This window comes from Littorina saxatilis, linkage group LG12 (assembly GCF_037325665.1).
Source record: "Littorina saxatilis isolate snail1 linkage group LG12, US_GU_Lsax_2.0, whole genome shotgun sequence".
In the NCBI taxonomy this organism is placed as follows: Eukaryota; Metazoa; Mollusca; class Gastropoda; order Littorinimorpha; family Littorinidae; genus Littorina; species Littorina saxatilis.
Window position 1 is genome coordinate 79,610,884 of NC_090256.1, and position 21,794 is coordinate 79,632,677.

At 41.8% G+C, this 21,794-nt stretch overlaps 1 protein-coding gene across 1 annotated transcript in view; it reads left to right on the forward strand.

The window, feature by feature from the left end:
* LOC138983214 (probable chitinase 10) overlaps positions 1 to 20,619 on the forward strand; it is a 34,686-nt gene extending 14,067 nt beyond the window's left edge. Inside the window, exons 10-18 of the mRNA XM_070356626.1 lie at positions 1,349 to 1,484; positions 7,870 to 8,074; positions 10,500 to 10,592; positions 11,568 to 11,727; positions 12,220 to 12,344; positions 15,659 to 15,770; positions 18,516 to 18,701; positions 19,082 to 19,213; positions 20,415 to 20,619. Of these exons, the coding sequence (XP_070212727.1) occupies positions 1,349 to 1,484; positions 7,870 to 8,074; positions 10,500 to 10,592; positions 11,568 to 11,727; positions 12,220 to 12,344; positions 15,659 to 15,770; positions 18,516 to 18,701; positions 19,082 to 19,213; positions 20,415 to 20,558 (1,293 nt within the window). The 3' untranslated portion in view covers positions 20,559 to 20,619. The remainder of the gene's footprint in view (positions 1 to 1,348; positions 1,485 to 7,869; positions 8,075 to 10,499; positions 10,593 to 11,567; positions 11,728 to 12,219; positions 12,345 to 15,658; positions 15,771 to 18,515; positions 18,702 to 19,081; positions 19,214 to 20,414) is intronic.
* The last annotated feature ends 1,175 nt before the right edge of the window (positions 20,620 to 21,794 follow it).

The following is a 21,794-nucleotide window of genomic DNA, read 5'->3' on the forward strand; positions in this document are numbered from 1 at the left end:
ATAAACACACACACACACACATATATACACAGACACACACACACACAGACACACATGCACAGACACACATACACAGACACACATACACACACACAGTCACACACGGCACAGACAACACACACACACACACACACACACACACACACACACACACACACACACACACACACACACACACACATACACACATGTATCTACAAAAATCAAGCCAACAAAAAACGGAGAAATGTTCTAAGATAACAACCTTTAGACGAACCACAATTGAAGGTATAACTGAATAAAAGAAAGAAAGGAAGACAGAAAGAAAGAAGGAAAAGAAAGAACGAAAACAAAAAAACAGGGCCTGCCATAAACGCACAATAATCATATTCCCGAGCGCTTTCCGGACCAAAACAAATAAAAACACATCTATCGGGAGCGAATCAGTCGTTCTTTCAGCTTACTTCCTAATCCTGGCCATCTAACTTCCTCTTGGAAGACCGAAGTGTATTCTATACGTGCTTGTTGTTTTTGTACGTGCAAGCACCTGTTGTTGTGAGGAGCGTAATCTAGTGAACGTAGTTTCTTCTACGACTCGTACCAGCTAATGTCTGATCTGGCTGTTTTATCAATAACCTCATCGTCTGCACCTGAACACTCAACGTCATAGACACTGGTTGGTTGGTTGAATTATTGGGAACTGCTGTAAGGCATCGCATATAAGATAGTATACCGAAGGCGCCCTTTGGGAAAGTTTTCTGAAGATTTGGACCTTAAAAACTCCAAGGGACATTCGCTGTTCTGTAATGTATCTCCAGGAATAGCGCATGAAATACTCAGGGTCGAAACGTAGGACGAAAATGATGACTCGCTGAAAGAACGTCACAATGAGAATTACAGTCTGGGATGCCCACTCAAAACACAGCCGTTTTCAATGTAAGTAGCTCAGCGCTCAAACGTTAAGGTATTCCTGGTGTGTGGTCACATAATTACAACCCCCAACCTGAACTGTATAGCTCTTGGGGCGATTTGAGACAGTTTTCTTGTTAGATATAATCCCTTTAACAAAACACACGTATGCAGGAACATCCCCCTTTACACATGCACATCAACACGCATACATACACATATGCACTCACGCACGCACACGCAAATACACGCATGACACACATACACATCACACACACACACACACACACACACACACACACACACACACACACACACACACACACACACATAACCAGCCAACACTTGAAATAGTCCCAGCCTCAGTCTCGAAAGATATTCGATCATGATAATTTGTATATAATTATGTCCTATTCGCACATAACACGCGCAAACTGTGATACCCTCTCTTTACGGGCAGGTGGGATACGCTATGCAGAACGGACTGGGAGGGGTGTTCATTTGGACAGTGGACATGGACGATTTCCACGGCATCTGTGGCGGGGGACACTATCCCTTGATGAACGCCATAAGACAGCAGTACCACCAGGGCCTTATTGGACGATAGGTCCCGGGATTACACGCTTTAACTTTAAGAATGAAATAAAAACATAGGAATGATTCCATTCTGTCCATACCATCCTAAAGAAGGCAGTTACATGCCGAAATATTGATAAGGCCAACAAAAAAATAGGTGTGGTTACGGTAACATAGCCAAAAATAATAGGGTAGGAAGGTAGGCAATCACTTTTTTTTTTTTAACTTTTTTTTCTAATGTGTACAAATTAAACCTACTTGACAGGAAAATAAGTGTGCGACTCGGGCGATTTCGCTTTCATTGCGTTTTCTGCACTCGTTTTTTTTTTGTTTTTTGTTTTTGTTTTGACAAATGTAATAAAAAGTTATAGGGTCGGCCCCTAAAAGTAGGGTAGGTCGGGTTATCGTAACCACACCTATTTTTTTTTTAGGCCTAAAAAAAAGTACCTGAAAACAGTATGACACGGTGCGTGTTTGTGTGTTTCAATCGGACGTTGTTCTGAACTACATCATTCCAGTCATTCCTTACTTCTCTCGATCTCCGTCTCACTCCCTCTCTCACTCGTCTCATCCTTATCCATGGCGCGACTCATCTTGGACTCGTCGGCATTATTCTTGTTTCGTCAAAATATCGGGCCCTATTGCTACGCTGAAAACACGTAAAAGTAATGTCTGTTATAATACTGTCCTGCAACTCTTTACGAGCTATCAAAAAGGGATGCATATCTCAAACACACACACACACACACACAGGCACGCACACACACATACACACATACACACACCCACACGCACGCACGCACGCACCCACGCACGCACACACTAATACACACACACACACACACACACACACACACACACACACACACGCTTTCATCATAATGTACAAACGTACTGAAAACACGGGAAAACTTTGAAAGGATGGGCACTGACCGGCAACTGTGACAGTCAATCTTTGTATCGGTCTGAGCCTGTTGTCCCACAAACCGAGAATACAAGTGTGACAGGGGAGGCTACTGCTCCTTTCACAGCAGACTCTGCACCCGAGTTGTTGGCCTTTAAGTCAACACCGGTGGGTTGTGGAATTCTGTTTGTGATGGGATCTGGTGGTTTCTGATTGTCTGTATGTTCATGGAAACTTTCGGGTTTGCATAACAGTTTTTAGCCCTACATTTTCAATCCTGTTTGATTGCACTTCGCCTCCCGAGGTGATCGTAGTGCTACGGCACTCGGTTACACAAGCAGAAAAAGTACATCCAGATAAGATGACCCGGGGAAAAGCAACCTGTCGGTCTAGACCAAAGCAATAAGAAAACACACAAACACGTCGCATGAGGGCGGGGGAGGGGAGGTAAGGAACTAAGAGGGGGGATGATGGGCAAAGCCAAAGGGGAGTAAGAGGACTAGGGGGATATGAGGTAGGTAGGGGACTGTGGGGAGGAAAGGGGGGGGGGGGGAGGGGGGTAGCGTCGTCATTGCGATTGCTGTTGTTGTGTGTGATGGTGGTGGTGGTGGTGCTGGTAGTGTCAATGTCATGCACTCTTTTGAATGTCGAAGAGTATCGCTACAATCCTTGAATTCTTTATATAGCTTTTTTTAAAGACAGCTGCTTACTATTTTTGTACTTTCATCGTCTTGTTACCCTGACCTGACGGAACTGACACGATTTGTTAGCCTACATATTTTAGATAACTGCATTAATCTTGTTCTTTCGGTCAGTTTTTGGAGCATTCGCCATTGAACCGTTGGACATTCCAAGTTCGACCATTGGTGTTTGGTCATAAAGAGAGGTTGGTAAAGACTCACTGACTGGTTGTACGCCTGATGAATTCACTTTAGTTGTCTACCATTTCTGATTTAAACTTCATTTGAAATATGGAGGCCGACTTGACACGTGGGACCATGTTGGTGGCACTGTTGAGCTGTCTGTTGTATGGCGGTCTCGTTTCTACTCAGGACGGTAAGTCATTTACTTTTCCAAGAGAGAGAGAGAGAGAGAGAGAGAGAGAGAGAGAGAGAGAGAGAGAGAGAGAGAGAGAGAGAGAGAGAGAGAGAGAGAGAGAGAGAGATAAAGAGAGACTGAGAGTGAGAGAAAGAGAGAGAGAGAGAGAGAGAGAGAGAGATAGATAGATAGAGAGAGAGAGAGCGAATGAGAGAGAGCGAATGAGTGAGAGAGAAGGTGGGGGGGAGGGGGCACAGAGAGAGACAGAGATAAAAGTCAGAGAGAGAGAGAGAGAGAGAGAGAGAGAGAGAGAGAGAGAGAGAGAGAGATAGAGAGAGAGAGCGAATGAGTGAGAGAGAAGGTGGGGGGAGGGTGCAGAGAGAGAGAGAGAGAGAGAGAGAGAGAGAGAGAGAGAGAGAGAGAGAGAGAGAGAGAGAGAGAGAGAGAGAGAGAGAGAACTTTGAACTTTGAACTTTATTCATTTATCGAGGGTGGTTGGCTTTTACATTTAGTCAAGTTTTGACTAAATGTTTTAACGTAGAGGGGGGAATCGAGACGAGGGTCGTGGTGTATGTGTGTGTGTCTGTCTGTCTGTCTGTCTGTGTGTGTGTGTGTAGAGCGATTCAGACTAAACTACTGGACCGATCTTTATGAAATTTGACATGAAAGTTCCTGGGTAGGATATCCTCAGACGTTTTTTTCATTTTTTTGATAAATGTCTTTGATGATGTCATATCCGGCTTTTCGTGAAAGTTGAGGCGGCACTGTCACGCTCTCATTTTTCAACCAAATCGGTTGAAATTTTGGTCAAGTAATCTCCGACGAAGCCCGGACTTCGGTATTGCATTTCAGCTTGGTGGCTTAAAAATTAATTCATGACTTTGGTCATTAAAATCTGAAAATTGTAAAAAAATTATTTTTTTTATAAAACGATCCAAATTTACGTTCATCTTATTCTCCATCATTTTCTGATTCCAAAAACATATACATATGTTATATTTGGATTAAAAACAAGCTCTGAAAATTAAAAATATAAAAATTATGATCAAAATTAAATTTTCGAAATCAATTTAAAAACACTTTCATCTTATTCCTTGTCGGTTCCTGATTCCAAAAACATATAGATATGATATGTTTGGATTGAAAACACGCTCAGAAAGTTAAAACGAAGAGAGGTACAGAAAAGCGTGCTATCCTTCTCAGCTCTTCTTGTCAATTTCACTGCCTTTGCCATGAGCAGTGGACTGACGATGCTACGAGTATACGGTCTTGCTGCGTTGCATTGCGTTCAGTTTCATTCTGTGAGTTCGACAGCTACTTGACTAAATGTTGTATTTTCGCCTTACGCGACTTTTTACATTTAGTCAAGTTTTGACTAAATGTTTTAACGTAGAGGGGGGAATCGAGACGAGGGTCGTGGTGTATGTGTGTGTGTGTGTGTGTCTGTGTGTGTGTGTAGAGCGATTCAGACTAAACTACTGGACCGATCTTTATGAAATTTGACATGAGAGTTCCTGGGAATGATATCCCCGGACTTGTTTTTCTTTTTTTCGATAAATGTCTTTGATGACGTCATATCCGGCTTTTTGTAAAAGTTGAGGCGGCACTGTCACACCCTCATTTTTCAATCAAATTGATTGAAAGTTTGGCCAAGCAATCTTCGACAAAGGCCGGACTTCGGTATTGCATTTCAGCTTGGTGGCTTAAAAATTAATTCATGACTTTGGTCATTAAAAATCTGAAAATTGTAAAAAAAAAAACCAATTATAAAACGATCCAAATTTACGTTCATCTTATTCTTTATCATGTTCTGATTCCAAAAACATATAAATATGTTATATTTGGATTAAAAACAAGCTCTGAAAATTAAAAATATAAAAATTATGATCAAAATTAAATCTCCGATATCGATCTAAAAACAATTTCATCTTATTCCTTGTCGGTTCCTGATTCCAAAAACATATAGATATGATATGTTTGGATAAAAAACACGCTCAGAAAGTTAAAACGAAGAGAGGTACAGTAAAGCGTGCTATGAAGCACAGCGCAACCGCTACCGCGCCAAACAGGCTCGTCACTTTCACTGCCTTTTGCACTAGCGGCGGACTACGTTCAGTTTCATTCTGTGAGTTCCACAGCTTGACTAAATGTAGTAATTTCGCCTTACGCGACTTGTTGGGTTTTAATGTCCCTTCAGCAGATGCTAGCTGCTATTCGAGACCGCTTTATCGAGAGTAACAGAATAAGCAATGTATGCTTTTTTTCATTCGGCCCTCGCCAATTGAGGGAAACTCGATTAATAACAAGAAGAAATAGAAGTTAAGGTAATTACAATACAATTTATATAATTAACATGTCAAAAGATTAAAAAGACATTTCAAAATGCATTATGAATATTAAGCAATGATGTAATATTATCACAGAATTATTTACTTTTTTTCCAAGAGAAACAGCATGAAGAGTTCCTTGAAGGAAGTTTCACTGAATTGCATTTTAATTAAATCAGGAATGGAGTTCCACAATAAGACGCCAGAATAAGAAAGACTTGATTTGTAAAGGTCAATTCTAGGGGTTGGGGTAATTAATTTGTTTAGTTTTCTTGAATTATTCAGTTTGAAATTTGAGGCAATGAATGTAGGTGCATTCCCTGACATAATTATATGCATCATTGCACCTTTGTTATAGGTAAATCTTAATTTGATAGGAAGAATCTTTAATTTTGTATAATCAGACGTAGAGAGAGATGCATTTTTTCAAAGAATCAATTTAACAGCTCGTCTATGTAAAGAGCACAAGTGTTTCAAAGTGTTTGCACTTGCAGAGTCCCACACTGTGGACGCATAATATCAATAGTTGATTGAATATATGCCTGAAAAAACAGTTTCCGTGTGCGTAGGTCTAGAAAGTGTTTAATTTTTGATAACTGATATATTTTTTTAGAAGTATTTTTACAAAGTGTATCTAAGTGTTTTGACCAAGACAGATTATTATCAATGGTTATTCCCAAGACTTTATGGTTATCAACTTCAGTTACATCTTGATTTTGTATTTGTAGTTTAGAAAATTTTGATGATAGATTTTGTCGTTTTTGTCTAGTGGTTAGAAGCATGCATTTAGTTTTATTTGGGTTCAGTGACATATGGTTTAGTTCTGACCATTCCAGCAATCGATCAATGTTTTTTTGGAGGACTCTTGCTAGCTCACTTAGATCTTTGTGACTAGAATGAATTGTAGTATCATATGCAAATAGTTCACACATACATTTAACAAATAATGGTAGGTCATTAATATAGATAGAAAATAGTAAAGGACCAAGAATAGAGCCTTGTGGAACTCCAAACCTTACTGTTTGTTTACAAGAGTATGATTGATTCAGATAAGTACTTTGCTGTCTGTCTGACAGGAAAGATTTTAAAATGTTAACAGAATCAGTTGCCAATCTAATCTCAAGCTTTTTGATAAGAAGTTTATGGTCAATTAGGTCAAAAGCTAGAGAGAGAGATAGAGAGAGCGAATGAGTGAGAGAGAATGTGGGGGGGGGGGGAGGGGGCAGAGAGAGAGAGAGAGAGATAAAAGTCAGAGAGAGAGAGAGAGAGAGAGAGAGAGAGAGAGAGAGAGAGAGAGAGAGAGAGAGAGAGAGAGAGAGCGAATGAGTGAGAGAGAATGTGCGGGGGGGGAGGGGGCAGAGATAAAAAGACAGAGATAAAAGTCAGAGAGAGAGAGAGAGAGAGAGAGAGAGAGAGAGAGAGAGAGAGAGAGAGAGAGAGAGAGAGAGAGAGAGAGAGCGAATGAGTGAGAGAGAATGTGGGGGGGAGGGGGCAGAGAGAAAGAGACAGAGATAAAAGTCAGAGAGAGAGAGAGAGAGAGAGAGAGAGAGAGAGAGAGAGAGAGCGAATAAGTGAGAAAAAATGTGGGGGGGGGGAGGGGGCAGAGAGAAAGAGACAGAGATAAAAGTCAGAGAGAGAGAGAGAGAGAGAGATAAAAGTCAGAGAGAGAGAGAGAGAGAGAGAGAGAGAGAGAGAGAGAGAGAGAGCGAATCAGTGAGAGAGAATGTGGGGGGGAGGGGGCAGAGAGAAAGAGACAGAGATAAAAGTCAGAGAGAGAGAGAGAGAGAGAGAAAGAAAGAGAGAGAGAGAGAGAGAGAAAGAGAGAAAGAAATAGAGAGAGAGAGAGAGAGAGAGAGAGAATGTGGGGGGAGGGGGCAGAGAGAAAGAGACAGAGATAAAAGTCAGAGAGAGAGAGAGAGAGAGAGAGAGAGAGAGAGAGAGAGAGAGAGAGAGAGAGAGAGAGAGAGAGAGAGAGAGAGAGAGAGAGAGAGAGAGAGAGTGACGGAGACATAGATAAAAGAGAGACAGAGACAGGGAGACAGAGACACAGTAAACCTCTATCGCATAATCAAAGCCCCGGCACCCACTCCCTCAGCAACCAGTAACATTTCAAACTTGCCTTCTCTGTGGACCCAGTCTCCACGACAGCTGCAAGCGGCCATGACCTCCGTCGCGTCGTGTGCTACATGGCGGGGTGGGCCCACTACCGTCCCGACCCTGTGCAGTTCCACCCCGAAGACCTTGACACCTCGCTCTGCACGCACGTCATCTTCGCCTTTGTCTCTCTGGACAAGACGGGGGTCAACCTGGTGCAGGCTGACCCTTCCATGGATGCGGAATTGTAAGTTCATATAGCACTGGAGGAAGCGCTTAACGTCAGACGTTTTCTCTCTCTCTCTCAGAAATGGTGTTTCTTTACGAGGTAAAGTAAGTTTAGTTTGAATACAAGTAAGAAAAAAGCCTGAAACAAAACATCGTTAAACGGTCAACATGAATTAAGTTTAAAAAGGCAAACAGAAAGGAAAAGAAGAAGATCTGCGGCAAAAAATTGTCAAACGAAATGCTTAAGCCTGTCGTTCACTTGCACAGAGTCAGCGGCACTACACGACGCGCTACGGATTATGACGAATACTTGGCCTGATTTTTGTTCACGCAACGTGTAGCGGGATGTGAAAAAAATGATTTCGGCCGCGCGGCAGTGTCGCTTGAGAATAGGCTGGATCCTATTTTTGACGCATGCAGTGTGATTGGGGCACAATCTGCTCTTTTGTCAACGAGGAACGCTTATGTCTTTATGTCAAATTTTGTCAACGCTTGTAGACGGTCATTTATAAATAAATGCTTCCCATGTGTTGTGCGTGTGTTCATGTCATGCATAGTTAGGTCATCATTACGTTTTAAACACAGTCATTTTAGTAAATATACTGGTGAATGAATTCCTCCATGAATCATGACTGGCTAGTGGACAGATTCACTCAGAGCACATTAAACTTGTTGATGAACTAAGATGGCTCGTTGATGAACTAAGATGGCTCGTTAATGAACTAAGATGACTTGTTGATGAACTAAGATGGGTTGTTGATGAACTAAGATGGGTTGTTGATGAACTAAGATGGCGTGTTGATGAACTAAGATGGCTTGTTGATGAACTAAGATGGCGTGTTGATGAACTAAGATGGCGTGTTGATGAACTAAGATGGCTCGTTGATGAACTAAGATGGCGTGTTGATGAACTAAGATGGCTCGTTGATGAACTATGATGGCTTGTTGATGAACTAAGATGGCTTGTTGATGAACTAAGATGGCGTGTTGAGGAACTATGATGGGTTGTTGATGAACTAAGATGGCTGGTTGATGAACTAAGATGGCGTGTTGATGAACTAAGATGGCTTGTTGATGAACTAAGATTGCGTGTTGGTGAACTAAGATGGCTTGTTGAGGAACTAAGATGGCTTGTTGATGAACTAAGATGGCTCGTTGATGAACTAAGATGGTGTGTTGATGAAATAAGATGGCTCGTTAATGAACTAAGATGACTTGTTGATGAACTAAGATGGGTTGTTGATGAACTAAGATGGCTGGTTGATGAACTAAGATGGTTTGTTGATGAACTAAGATGGCGTGTTGATGAACTAAGATGGCTGGTTGATGAACTAAGATGGCTTGTTGATGAACTAAGATGGGTTGTTGATGAACTAAGATGGCGTGTTGATGAACTAAGATGGCTGGTTGATGAACTAAGATGGCTTGTTGATGAACTAAGATGGCGTGTTGAGGAACTATGATGGGTTGTTGATGAACTAAGATGGCTTGTTGAGGAACTAAGATGGCTTGTTGAGGAACTATGATGGCTTGCTGATGAACTAAGATGGCTGGTTGATGAACTAAGATGGCTTGTTGATGAACTAAGATGGCGTGTTGATGAACTAAGATGGCTGGTTGATGAACTAAGATGGCGTGTTGATGAACTAAGATGACTTGTTGATGAACTAAGATTGCGTGTTGAGGAACTAAGATGGCTTGTTGATGAACTATGATGGCTGGTTGATGAACTAAGATGGCGTGTTGATGAACTAAGATGGCTTGTTGATGAACTAAGACGGCGTATTGATGAACTAAGATGGCGTATAGATAAACTAAAATGGCTGTCGATGAACTAAGACGGCTTGTTGATGAACTAAGACGGCGTATTGATGAACTAAGATGGCGTATTGATGAACTAAAATGGCTTGTCGATGAACTAAGATGGCGTGTTGATGAACTAAGATGGTTTGTTGAGGAACTATGATGGGTTGTTGATGAACTAAGATGGCGTGTTGATGAACTAAGATGGCTGGTTGATGAACTAAGATGGCGTGTTGATGAACTAAGATGGCTGGTTGATGAACTAAGATGGCGTGTTGATGAACTAAGATGGCGTATTGATAAACTAAAATGGCTTGTCGATGAACGAAGACGGCTTGTTGATGAACTAAGACGGCGTATTGATGAACTAAGATGGCGTGTTGATGAACTAAGATGGCTGGTTGATGAACTAAGATGGCGTGTTGATGAACTAAGATGACTTGTTGATGAACTAAGATGGGTTGTTGATGAACTAAGATGGCTTGTTGATGAACTAAGATGGCGTGTTGATGAACTAAGATGGCTTGTTGATGAACTAAGATGGCTTGTTGATGAACTAAGATGGCTTGTTGATGAACTAAGATGGCTGGTTGATGAACTAAGATGGCGTGTTGATGAACTAAGATGGCTTGTTGCTACAGGTACCAGAGGCTGGCGGGACTGAAGCGGGAGAAACCCAAGCTGAAGGTGATGCTGGCCGTTGGAGGATATAATATGGGCAGCGAGGAGTTCACGTTAGTATTCCCCTTGGTGTATATCATGCAAATTCTTATATAAACATTTCCCCAAAAGTGACCACTTTACACATGCAAGTGTGACAGGGGAGGGTACCGCTCCTTTCACACCAGACTCTGCACCCGAGTTGTTGGCCTTTAAGTCAACACCGGTGGATTGTGGATTTCTGTTTGTGATGGGGTCTGGTTGCTTCCGATTGTCTGTATATTCATGGAAACCTTCGAACAGTTTTTATAGGGCTAAGAAATTAGCCTTAACATTTTCAATCCTGTTTGATTGCACTTCGCCTCCCGAGGTGATCGTAGTGTTACGGCACTCGGTTACACAAGAGAGGCCGGAGTTCACGTCAGTATTTCTCTTGGTGTGCATCATGCAAATGCTTGTATAAACATTTCCCCAAAAGTGACCACTTTACACATGTCATGAAAGTGTAGTCATATGCATTTTACGCCAGAGAAAAAGCGTGTGGGGGGAAGGTAAAAAGACACGGGTAACCTTTTCTTTTTATAAACACACAAGCGGTGGGAGGATGGGTCAAGGGCAGTGAACTGTTCCCGTCAGTATTTCGAATATGGACACACATTTTTATTTGCTCATACGATACACATGAGTTAGATATGGAACAATCAAATTCTTATATTAACAGTTCCTCCAAAGTGATCATTTTACGCATGTACAAGTCTAGCCGAGTGTAACTTAACACCAGAGAAAAAGCGTGTGCGGAGAAGGGGAAAAGGTTAGGGTAACAGTTTCCATTTATAGACACGTGTGTTAGTTGGATGGTTTGTTCAAGGTGAATTAAGAGCTCAAGTGACTCATATTTGTTGAATAATAAACGCCATGTCTGCACTTAGTTTTGGCGAAACAACTGATTGTGTTTGGTTTGCTGAAATGAAGGTCAGTGCAGTCCTAGACACCACGGTCAAGAAGGAGATGTATAGAAAAGTCATTGGACAATGTCTGTGCGTCAACAGAGTTACGGTGTCCAGCATAACGAACATGCACGCCTTCGCCATGAACGCCATCGAGTACCTGCACCGCTACAACTTCGACGGTCTGGACGTAGACTGGGAGTTCCCGGGCCAGCGAGGCAGTCCTCCTGGGGACAAACACAACTTCACGCAACTGCTGCAGGTAGGTGGTTTGTGCTGGCGAAGGAGCAAGTTTTTACAGTCTCTGTGTGTGTGTGTGTGTGTGTGTGTGTAGGGTGGGGTGGGGTGGCGTGTTAGTGTTAGTGTGTGTGTGTGTGTGTGTGTGTGTGTGTGAATTTGTGTCGATGTGTGTGTGTGTGTGTGTGCGTGCGTGTGTGTGTGTGTGTGTGTGTGTGTGTGTGTGTGTGTGTGTGTGTGTGCGTGTGCGTGTGTGTGTGTGTAGCTACCGATAGAAACTCTGATTGTCGGTAGAAGTTAACCTTGTGATCTTCTGACTACAATACAAATGAAAGTGATTGCAATTGACGTTTTACTCACTCAATATTGTTTAGCCTACCGAGCGAATTTCAAATAAGGTAAGAACGCAGATTTATCAGAACCAATTGTGACATGGGCCGTTCGCTTTTCAGTTTTGATATTATCATCATAGCCAACACACAGAGGAGAAGATTGTTGTGTGCTATATTTGTTGCAGATCTTACACTCAGAGTTCCACCGGGACCATCATCGCACCAACAGAACTAAACTGCTGCTGTCTGTGGCGATCAATCCCTCACCTTACATGATAGGCATCTCTTATGAGTTGCCTGAAGTAGCCGAGTAAGATCTTTTTACTTCTGAAGGCGGTTCTTAATTGAGCCCGAAGTCGACTTCAAGTAGTCTTCGCGAAGTCTTTTCACTGAAAACTCAGTGTTAAAGCTCCGTGTGGCCAGCTTCGCGAAGTCTTTTCACCGAAAACTCAGTGTTAAAGCTCCGTGTGGCCAGCTTCGCGAAGTCTTTTCACCGAAAACTCAGTGTTAAAGCTCCGTGTGGCCAGGTTCGCGAAGTCTTTTTACCGAAAACTCAGTGTTAAAGCTCCGTGTGGCCAGGTTCGCGAAGTCTTTTTACCGAAAACTCAGTGTTAAAGCTCCGTGTGGCCAGGTTCGCGAAGTCTTTTTACCGAAAACTCAGTGTTAAAGCTCCGTGTGGCCAGGTTCGCGAAGTCTTTTTACCGAAAACTCAGTGTTAAAGCTCCGTGTGGCCAGGTTCGCGAAGTCTTTTCACCGAAAACTCAGTGTTAAAGCTCCGTGTGGCCAGCTTCGCGAAGTCTTTTCACCGAAAACTCAGTGTTAAAGCTCCGTGTGGCCAGCTTCGCGAAGTCTTTTCACCGAAAACTCAGTGTTAAAGCTCCGTGTGGCCAGCTTCGCGAAGCTTTCTGCACGTAGTCGACTACGCCCAATTAATGACAGGCTTTACTCTGGAGTGGAAACCCTCTACTCTTATTATACCGCTTGGTGAAAAGGAGGGTGAATGAATGAGATACGATACCGATACTTGCACACCCTGGCGGTGACGTAACGAGTATTTTGTCCTCTGCTGATATGACTAAGTGACCGAGACACACTTTATGTTAAGCATTCTTTGGGAGACATACATAAGATGGACAGAGCTTTTGTGTGATGCCATAATTAGCATCTTTGACGTGGAATTTTGTTTCACCTTTAACGCCAGACATTTCACTTTGGATCGAAGAGTCAAGGAAAGAGGTTTTTGATTGTTCAATTCATGTCGTATCTCTTTCGAGCACATGACCAACTTCAAGGGCGAAATCACGGCTCCCGTCTAGAGAAATTTTGAAGTTAATATGACCGCTAGATTTGTTCGAAAGATCTCTGTCGTTTAAAACCACACTCACCACCAAGAACTAAGATGATCAAGGTAATTAGCTAATAACAAGGTGTACTTTAAGGACTTCGTAGACTATGGTGAATCCGGATCTTTATTCCTATCTGCGTATATTTCATTTCCCGGTGTTGTATAAGAAATATCTTAACCGTTTCAAATTTTACGAGTATCTAACTTGGGAAGAGAGAGAGAGAGAGAAAAAGAGAGAGAGAGAGAGAGAGAGAGAGAGAGAGAGAGAGAGAGAGAGAGAGAGAGAGAGAGAGAGAGAGAGAGAGAGAGAGAGAGAGAGAGAGAGACTCAGACTCAGAACTTTATTACAAAAGGATAAAGGTTTTAGGCAAAGCCAATTCTTCCAACCTGTCCTTTATACAACACGTAAAGACGGACGCAGGTACAAAATATAGATTGAATTATATAAAATACAGAAATACATTGTATGGAATGCAACACAATGTGCATTTAAGGAATTACATAAGGAGAACTCAAAAATTACAGAATTACATTGACATAGTTATATCTTTCATTTGGGAATAAAGTTGCTCCGATCAGCTACACATCCGTTAACACTAGTACAAAATGTTTAACAAAATAACAATCGAACAAGACATTTCATTCACGAATGATGTGTGAACGTGACTGTCTCTTAAACATTTTAACTGAAGTTGCATTTCTTATCTGTTGGGGGAAGGAGTTCCAGAGAAACGCTCCCGAGAAGGCTAAGCTCGATTTGTAGAGGTCTATGCGAGGTATAGGAGGGATGATTTTTTGGGACCCATATCTTTTTGTGGCATGTTTGAAATGTGATTGCAAATATTTAGGACAGTCGTCATTTAGAATTTTATACATGAACACAGCCTTGTTTAACGTCAACTAATCTTTCAAGGGGAGGAAATTCAGGAGCTTTAGTTTATCATCCGTGGACCTATTCAAATCATGCAGAATAAGTTTTGCAGCTCAGCGATGCAGGGAATTGAGTCTTTTTAAATGAACATCACTGCAGTTATCCCAAAGTGTCGATGCGAAGTTTATATGAGGCATTATGTGGGCGTAATAGAACATTTTGAGTGCTGCAGAATCTGCGTAATGCCTTAATTTTGATAACAGGTACACATTTTTTGATACTAGTTTGCAAATATTACTCAAATGAGTTTGCCATTTCAACTCTTGATCAATGGTAACACCCAATAATCTATGTTCCCTAACTTGCTGCACTTGAGTTGAACCAACTGACAGTTGTAATTGTAAAGGACTTAATTGGTGTTTTTGTCTCGTGGTTATCACCATACTCTTTGTTCGAACACTGAGAGAGAGAGAGAGATTGATTGATTGATTGATTAAACTTTATTACAGAAAGGTGGAGATTTTAGGCGTTGCCTAGTCTTACAATCTGTCCTTGCTAACTAACATGAATACAAAACAGACATGAAAACATTATAAGAGCAAAAGAGGTTGACGGCAAAAAAAAAATCGTACATATGATAATAAATGGCATTTAAAGGCAAAGAAAAAGTTATAGTATTTGATACTTTTAAATACAATAACAGCAATAAAATATGAAAATAGAAATAATGGTAATGATGATGTCATAACGATAATAACAATAAAAAATATAAAAAAAATATAAAAAAATAATTTAAAAAAAAATAAAAATAAAAATTAATAAAAAATCCCGAGCACTAGAAACATATGGTCCAAATGAAACAACAACGGCGAGCAAGCAAAATAACAAACAGTAAGTCATTTGTATTTTACAAAAAATACCGACAACATAGCAAAAGGAAGAAAAGAACTACAACAAAGGATATACCAACACAACAGTAACAACAGAAACAGTAACCCTGAAAAGAGACTGCTATAAGATAACCGGGAGAGAGAGAGAGAGAGAGAGAGAGAGAGAGAGAGAGAGAGAGAGAGAGAGAGAGAGAGAGAGAGAGAGAGAGAGAGAGAGAGAGAGAGCGAGAGAGAAAAAGAGAGAGAAAAAAAAAAAGAGAGAGAGAGAGAGAGAGAGGGAGAGCGAAAAAAAGAGAGAGAGAGAGAGAGCGAGAGCGAGAGCGAGAGAGAAAAAAAGAGAGAGAGAAAGAGAGAGAGAGAGAAAGAGAGAAAAAGAGAGAGAGAGAGGGAGAAAAGAGAGAGAGAGAGAGAGAAAGAGAGAGAGAGAAAGAGAGAGAGAGAGCAAATTCAATGCACTGGAGCTATACTATTTTCCTTTACTTTTTATTCGTGTCGTTTTATTCTCTGAAAACTGTCAGCACGGTAGACTTTATCAATGCGATGACGTACGACCTTCACGGGAACTGGGAGGCCAAAACAGGACATCACAGCCCTCTCTATTCTTCCTCTGGTGACCCCACTGACAGCATTGTGAGTAAACTCCCCCCTTCCTCTGGTGACCCCACTGACAGCATTGTGAGTAAACTCCCCCCTTCCTCTGGTGACCCCACTGACAGCATTGTGAGTAAACTCCCCCCTTCCTCTGGTGACCCCACTGACAGCATTGTGAGTAAACTCCCCCCTCCTCTGTCTCTCCCTCTCTATCGATATTAATATGTAAAAGGGGGATTCTACTGGACTGTCATGTTTTACATACATCAATGAATCAATGGGCTTTCTACCAAACCCATGAGTGTGTTATGTTCAGTTAGTCTTCCATGTGAAATCGTGTGACGCACATCAACATGCAAGTCTAGACGTTGAATATGCGTTATAACTGTTTGTATCTTCTTCTTCTTCTGCTTTCGTGGGCTGAAACTCTCACGTACACTCGTGTTTTTTGCACGAGTGGAATTTTACGTGTATGACCGTTTTTTTACCCCGCCATTTAGGCAGCCATACGCCGTTTTCGGAGGAAGGTTTGTATCAATATTGTTATTTTAAACACTACCGTAATACAAGGAGCTGTGGCTGGAGACAATTGAAGATTTGTCGTTGTCTTTGTCTCTGCCTCTCACAATGTCCTACAAGGGGGATTCCACCGTGATATGCGATATGTTAGGCCAAACAAAATAAATAGTATGTTTACGGTAACATAGGAAAAACAAGTCGCGTAAGGCGAAAATACAACATTTAGTCAAGTAGCTGTCGAACTCACAGAATGAAACTGAACGCAACGCAACGCAGCAAGACCGTATACTCGTAGCATCGTCACTCCACCGCCCGTGGCAAAGGCAGTGCCAGTGAAATTGACAAGAAGAGCGGGGTATTCGTTGCGCTGAGAAGGATAGCACGCTTTTCTGTACCTCTCTTCGTTTTAACTTTCTGAGCGTGTTTTCAATCCAAACATATCATATCTATATGTTTTTGGAATCAGGAACCGACAAGGAATAAGATGAAAGTGTTTTTAAATTGATTTCGAAAAAACAAAATTTGATAATAATTTTTATATATTTAATTTTCAGAGCTTGTTTTTAATCCGAATATAACATATTTATATGTTTTTGGAATCAGCAAATGATGGAGAATAAGATAAACGTAAATTTGGATCGTTTTATAAATTTTTATTTTTTTTTTACAATTTTCAGATTTTTAATGACCAAAGTCATTAATTAATTTTTAAGCCACCAAGCTGAAATGCAATACCGAAGTCCGGGCTTCGTCGAAAATTACTTGACCAAAATTTCAACCAATTTGGTTGAAAAATGAGGGCGTGACAGTGCCGCCTCAACTTTCACGAAAAGCCGGATATGACGTCATCAAAGACATTTATCAAAAAAATGAAAAAAACGTTCGGGGATTTCATACCCAGGAACTCTCATGTCAAATTTCATAAAGATCGGTCCAGTAGTTTAGTCTGAATCGCTCTACACACACACACACACACACACACACACACACACACAGACAAACACACACACGCACATACACCACGACCCTCGTCTCGATTCCCCCCTCTACGTTAAAACATTTAGTCAAAACTTGACTAAATGTAAAAATAGGGTCGGTAGGTCAAGATTTTAATTTTTTTGTGTGTTTTTACATTTAGTCAAGTTTTGACTAAATGTTTTAACATAGAGGGGGGAATCGAGACGAGGGTCGAGGCGTATGTGTGTGTGGTGTGTGTGTGTGTGTGTGTGTGTGTGTGTGTGTGTGTGTGTGTGTGAGTGTCTGTGTGTGTGTGTAGAGCGATTCAGACTAAACTACTGGACCGATCTTTATGAAATTTGACAGAGTTCCTGGGTATGATATCCCCGAACGTTTTTTTCTGTTTTTTTGATAAATACCTTTGATGACGTCATATCCGGCTTTTTGTAAAAGTTGAGGCGGCACTGTCACTCCCTCATTTTTCAATTAAATTGATTGAAATTTTGGCAAAGCAATCTTCGACAAAGGCCGGGGTTTAGCGTTGCATTCCAGCTTGGTGTCTTAAAAACTAATGAGTGCGTTTGGTCATTAAAAATCGGAAACTTGTAATTAACATTATTTTTTTTATTAAACGATCCAAAAACAATTTCATCTTATTCTTCGTCATTTTCTGATTCCAAAAACATATACATGTTATATTTGGATTAAAAACAAGCTCTGAAATTTAAAAATATAAAAATTATGATCAAAATTAACTTTCCGAAATCGATTTAAAAACTATTTCATCTTATTCCTTGTCGGTTCCTGATTCCAAAAACATATAGATATGATATGTTTGGATTTAAAACACGCTCAGAAAGTTAAAACGAAGAGAGGTACAGTAAAGCGTGCTATGAAGCACAGCGCAACCGCTACCGCGCCAAACAGGCTCGTCACTTTCACTGCCTTTTGCACTAGCGGCGGACTACGTTCAGTTTCATTCTGTGAGTTCCACAGCTTGACTAAATGTAGTAATTTCGCCTTACGCGACTTGTTTTTTCTTCCAAAAAAACATATTTTTAAGTTATTTTGCCAAAAAACAGACTTTATTTATTTTTTCCCCCCCAATGCCAAAAAAAAGTCTAGAGTCGCGCGAAAAAATAGGGTCGGTCGGGATACTGTTAACAGACTTTTTTTGGGGGGGCCTTACACGCGCCCAGTTTCACACATGAGTGGAATAATTATATCGTATGTCTTGTCATTTCATTTCTTGCGGTGTTGATTCTGATTCACTTCATTTGATTTCTTCATTGAAACATTGTTTCACAGGACTTCATGATCCAGTGGATTCTGAACACGACGGTTCCCCCCGAGAAGCTGAACCTGGGTCTGGCATTCTACGGTCACAGCTTCAACCTGACGGACCCCAGTAGCAGGGGGGTGGGGGCGCCTTCCAACGGCCCTGGAAAAGGCGGCGAACTCCTGGCACAGCCGGGCAGTATGGCATACTATGAGGTACGCAACCTCAAGAAACTGAAGAGGAGAAAAAATACTAAAACACTGAAAAAACAGCCAGTTTTATTCCCCTAAAGCGTGGATCCTCTTTTTGTATTACCGATGTTATTGTTATTTTGTCGCATGTACTCATAACTGTGGTGTTGGGAACAAGACATCATGTCCGAAATAAGTATTTAGTTGGAGCTTATTCAGCTGAAGTTTGAATAATATAAGCTGAAAGGAAGGACAGATTCTAAGTTCGGTTGAACCTTACATGTGTGTGTGTGTGTGTGTGTGTGTGTGTGTGTGTGTGTGTGTGTGTGTCCCCACGCGCGCGCGCGTGTGTGTGTTTGCGTACATGTGTGCGTGTGTTTACTTGCATGGTTGTGTGTGGACAGGTGTGCAAGCTGCTGACGGAGAGCAGTGACATGATCACGGAGTCAGGACGACTGGGCGGGACCCAGGCACCCTACGTTGTGGACGGCCACCGTTGGACTGGCTACGACGACGTCCAGAGCATCACTGAAAAGGTAGATGTTCTCCGATATCACAACTACTAGGTATATAGACCGCTGGGGTCGCAAAAACTGGACATTTGTGTTATTTTACCAGTAAAAATATAAAAATACCACAAACAAATATTGGCAACTGGTCATTCATGTCGGTTGATATTTTTTTAACAGTTATTAGATCTTCAAACAAACAAACACACACAAAAAATACACATTAAAACGCCTTAATCATACCTTCTGACAGTGTCAATTCCGCAAACGTGTCATTCTCAAAAATCATTTTATGCAATTCTGTTCAAACATTAAGAATGTCCATTCTCCTGCCGTTGAAAAGGATGGCGAACAAGTTTAAAAGAAAATCAGTTCAATGAAGTAATAATCGATGGGTTTTTCTTGTCGAGTTTTAAAACGAGCGAGGTCGTTTATCGAGTAACATTTGCAGTTTATTTTAATCGCTAGGTGCCAGAGAGTTCTGATCAAGACGTTTTGTGACATATGATGGCTGTGATACACACAGGTGTGTTTACTTGTCTGCGAGGTCGGCCTCTTATCTGTAAGGACAGGTGGAACAGCGGATAAATATGGAAAGCCGTTTGGCTCATTACCAATACACGTGTAATAAATATCCAATCCAAACAAAGCTACGAAGCTCGCATGTTCACCGCTCGAGAACATACTTTTTTCCCATAACGTAAATTGCTTGTTTGATGATTACGATGAATATGATGCGTGATGGAGGGGGGAGGGGGATGTGAATGAGAATAGCCTAGCTGTTTGACGTGCGCAATGGCCTAGTGGATAAGACCCTGACCTTCCGAGCGAACGGTTGAGTGTTCGAATCCCGCTTATGCCTGGTTGGTTAAAGATGGAGAGTTTATGTGCAGACCTGCTAGTGGCTTATTCCTCCCATCGTGTGTACACGCAAGCACAAAACCAAGTGCGCACGCAAAAGATCCTGTAATCCATGTCAAAATTCGGTGGGTTAAAGAACCACTGAAAGAGGTGTATGGTGCGGTAAAACGGTCATAAACGTAAATTCCTACTCGTGCTAATAAACAACAACCCACGAGTGTACTTCAGAGTTTCATCCCATGAACGCAGAACAACAAGAAGAAAACCTGTTCCACACTAAAAGCAACAACCGAGGTGCATGCTTGCGAGCGAATTACAGCTATGCGACAAGTTGTTCTCTCCCTTATTACGCCCCTTTACCGTACAGGTCAAATACGCGATGGACCACGGGCTGGGAGGGGTGTTCATCTGGACCATCGACATGGACGACTTTCACGGCATCTGTGGCGGGGGACACTACCCTCTGATGAACGCCGTCAAACAGCAGGTGCACCACCCTCTTGTTGGCTGAGAAAGTCAACGATGTATTTTTGAGTTTTGGAGTGACATATTATATTAAAGAATCAAAGGAGTGTGTGTGTGTGTGTGTGTGTGTGTGTGTGTGTGTGTGTGTGTGTGTGTGTGTGTGTGTGTGTGTGTGTCCCGTGTGACAGAGAGAGGAGAGAGAGGAGAGAGAGGAAAAGAAAGAGAGATTGAAAGAAAGAGTGAGAGACTGAGAGAGTGTGTGTGTGTGTGTGTGTGTGTGTGTGTGTGTGTGTGTGTGTGTGTGTGTGTGCTCGAATGCGTGTGATCGCGTGTCTTTGCTCGCGCGGGCGCAAGTTCTTTCCGTGTGCGATATCGTGCATTTGAGTTGATCATTTTAGTACAAGTCATGTTCGGTTCGCGAACTACAGGGCAAGAGCCCTCATATGTCTGTCCCAAAATAAACAACAGTCTCCTGCACTAGGAAGTAGACATCGTTTCACTCGCCTCACCTTTCCCACTTTAGAGTCAATCTTAACTTAATGACTCGTACCTGTGCCAAAGTTTCAAATGTCAGCCAGCCCATTACGGCCATGACTAGGCTTAGCACCAGCAGAGGACCCGACCACACAATCTGTTCTGGGGGAAAACCAGGAAGAACGCTCACGTAATCCATCACTGGAACATTATAGAGCTTGTTGGGGAAAACCAGAATCGAGTTTAGAGCGGTCAAGTTGGTATGCAAGTTATGGACGTGTACTGTATAGCTTTCTGCTGAGCGGTTCCGGAAAACTGACCTTGGACCCAGTGTAAGTTGATTCATTAGCGTTTATTACGGCGGGGGGGAACCCAGAAGGTGATTAAGTTCTCATGAAAGTTACAGAAGTCTACTGTACTTTTGCTTTCGTGCACTGAGGTTTTACACTGGGTTTGCTGAACTGGTTGGGAAAACTTGGAACCAAGTTAATTCATTAGTGGAACTGGGCCACTTTGACGGAGTTAAACCTGAACCACGATACAGACGGCGAGGTTGTTATCCAAGTTACGGAAGACTGGATAGTTAGTTGTTGCTTTTTGGGTCCAGCGGACCATAATTATAGGCCAAATCAGGACCCCTTACGGAAGACTACTGTACTGCAGCCCGGTTGCATACCTTGAGATTGTTGTCTGCTGAACTGTTTGGGTAGACTTGCAACCATGTAGTTAAAGTTACTGTCTTTCCCGTGAAAACAGTTGTGCTGACTATCCCAGAACTGTGGGATAAATGGGATAAAATCATTCCCTC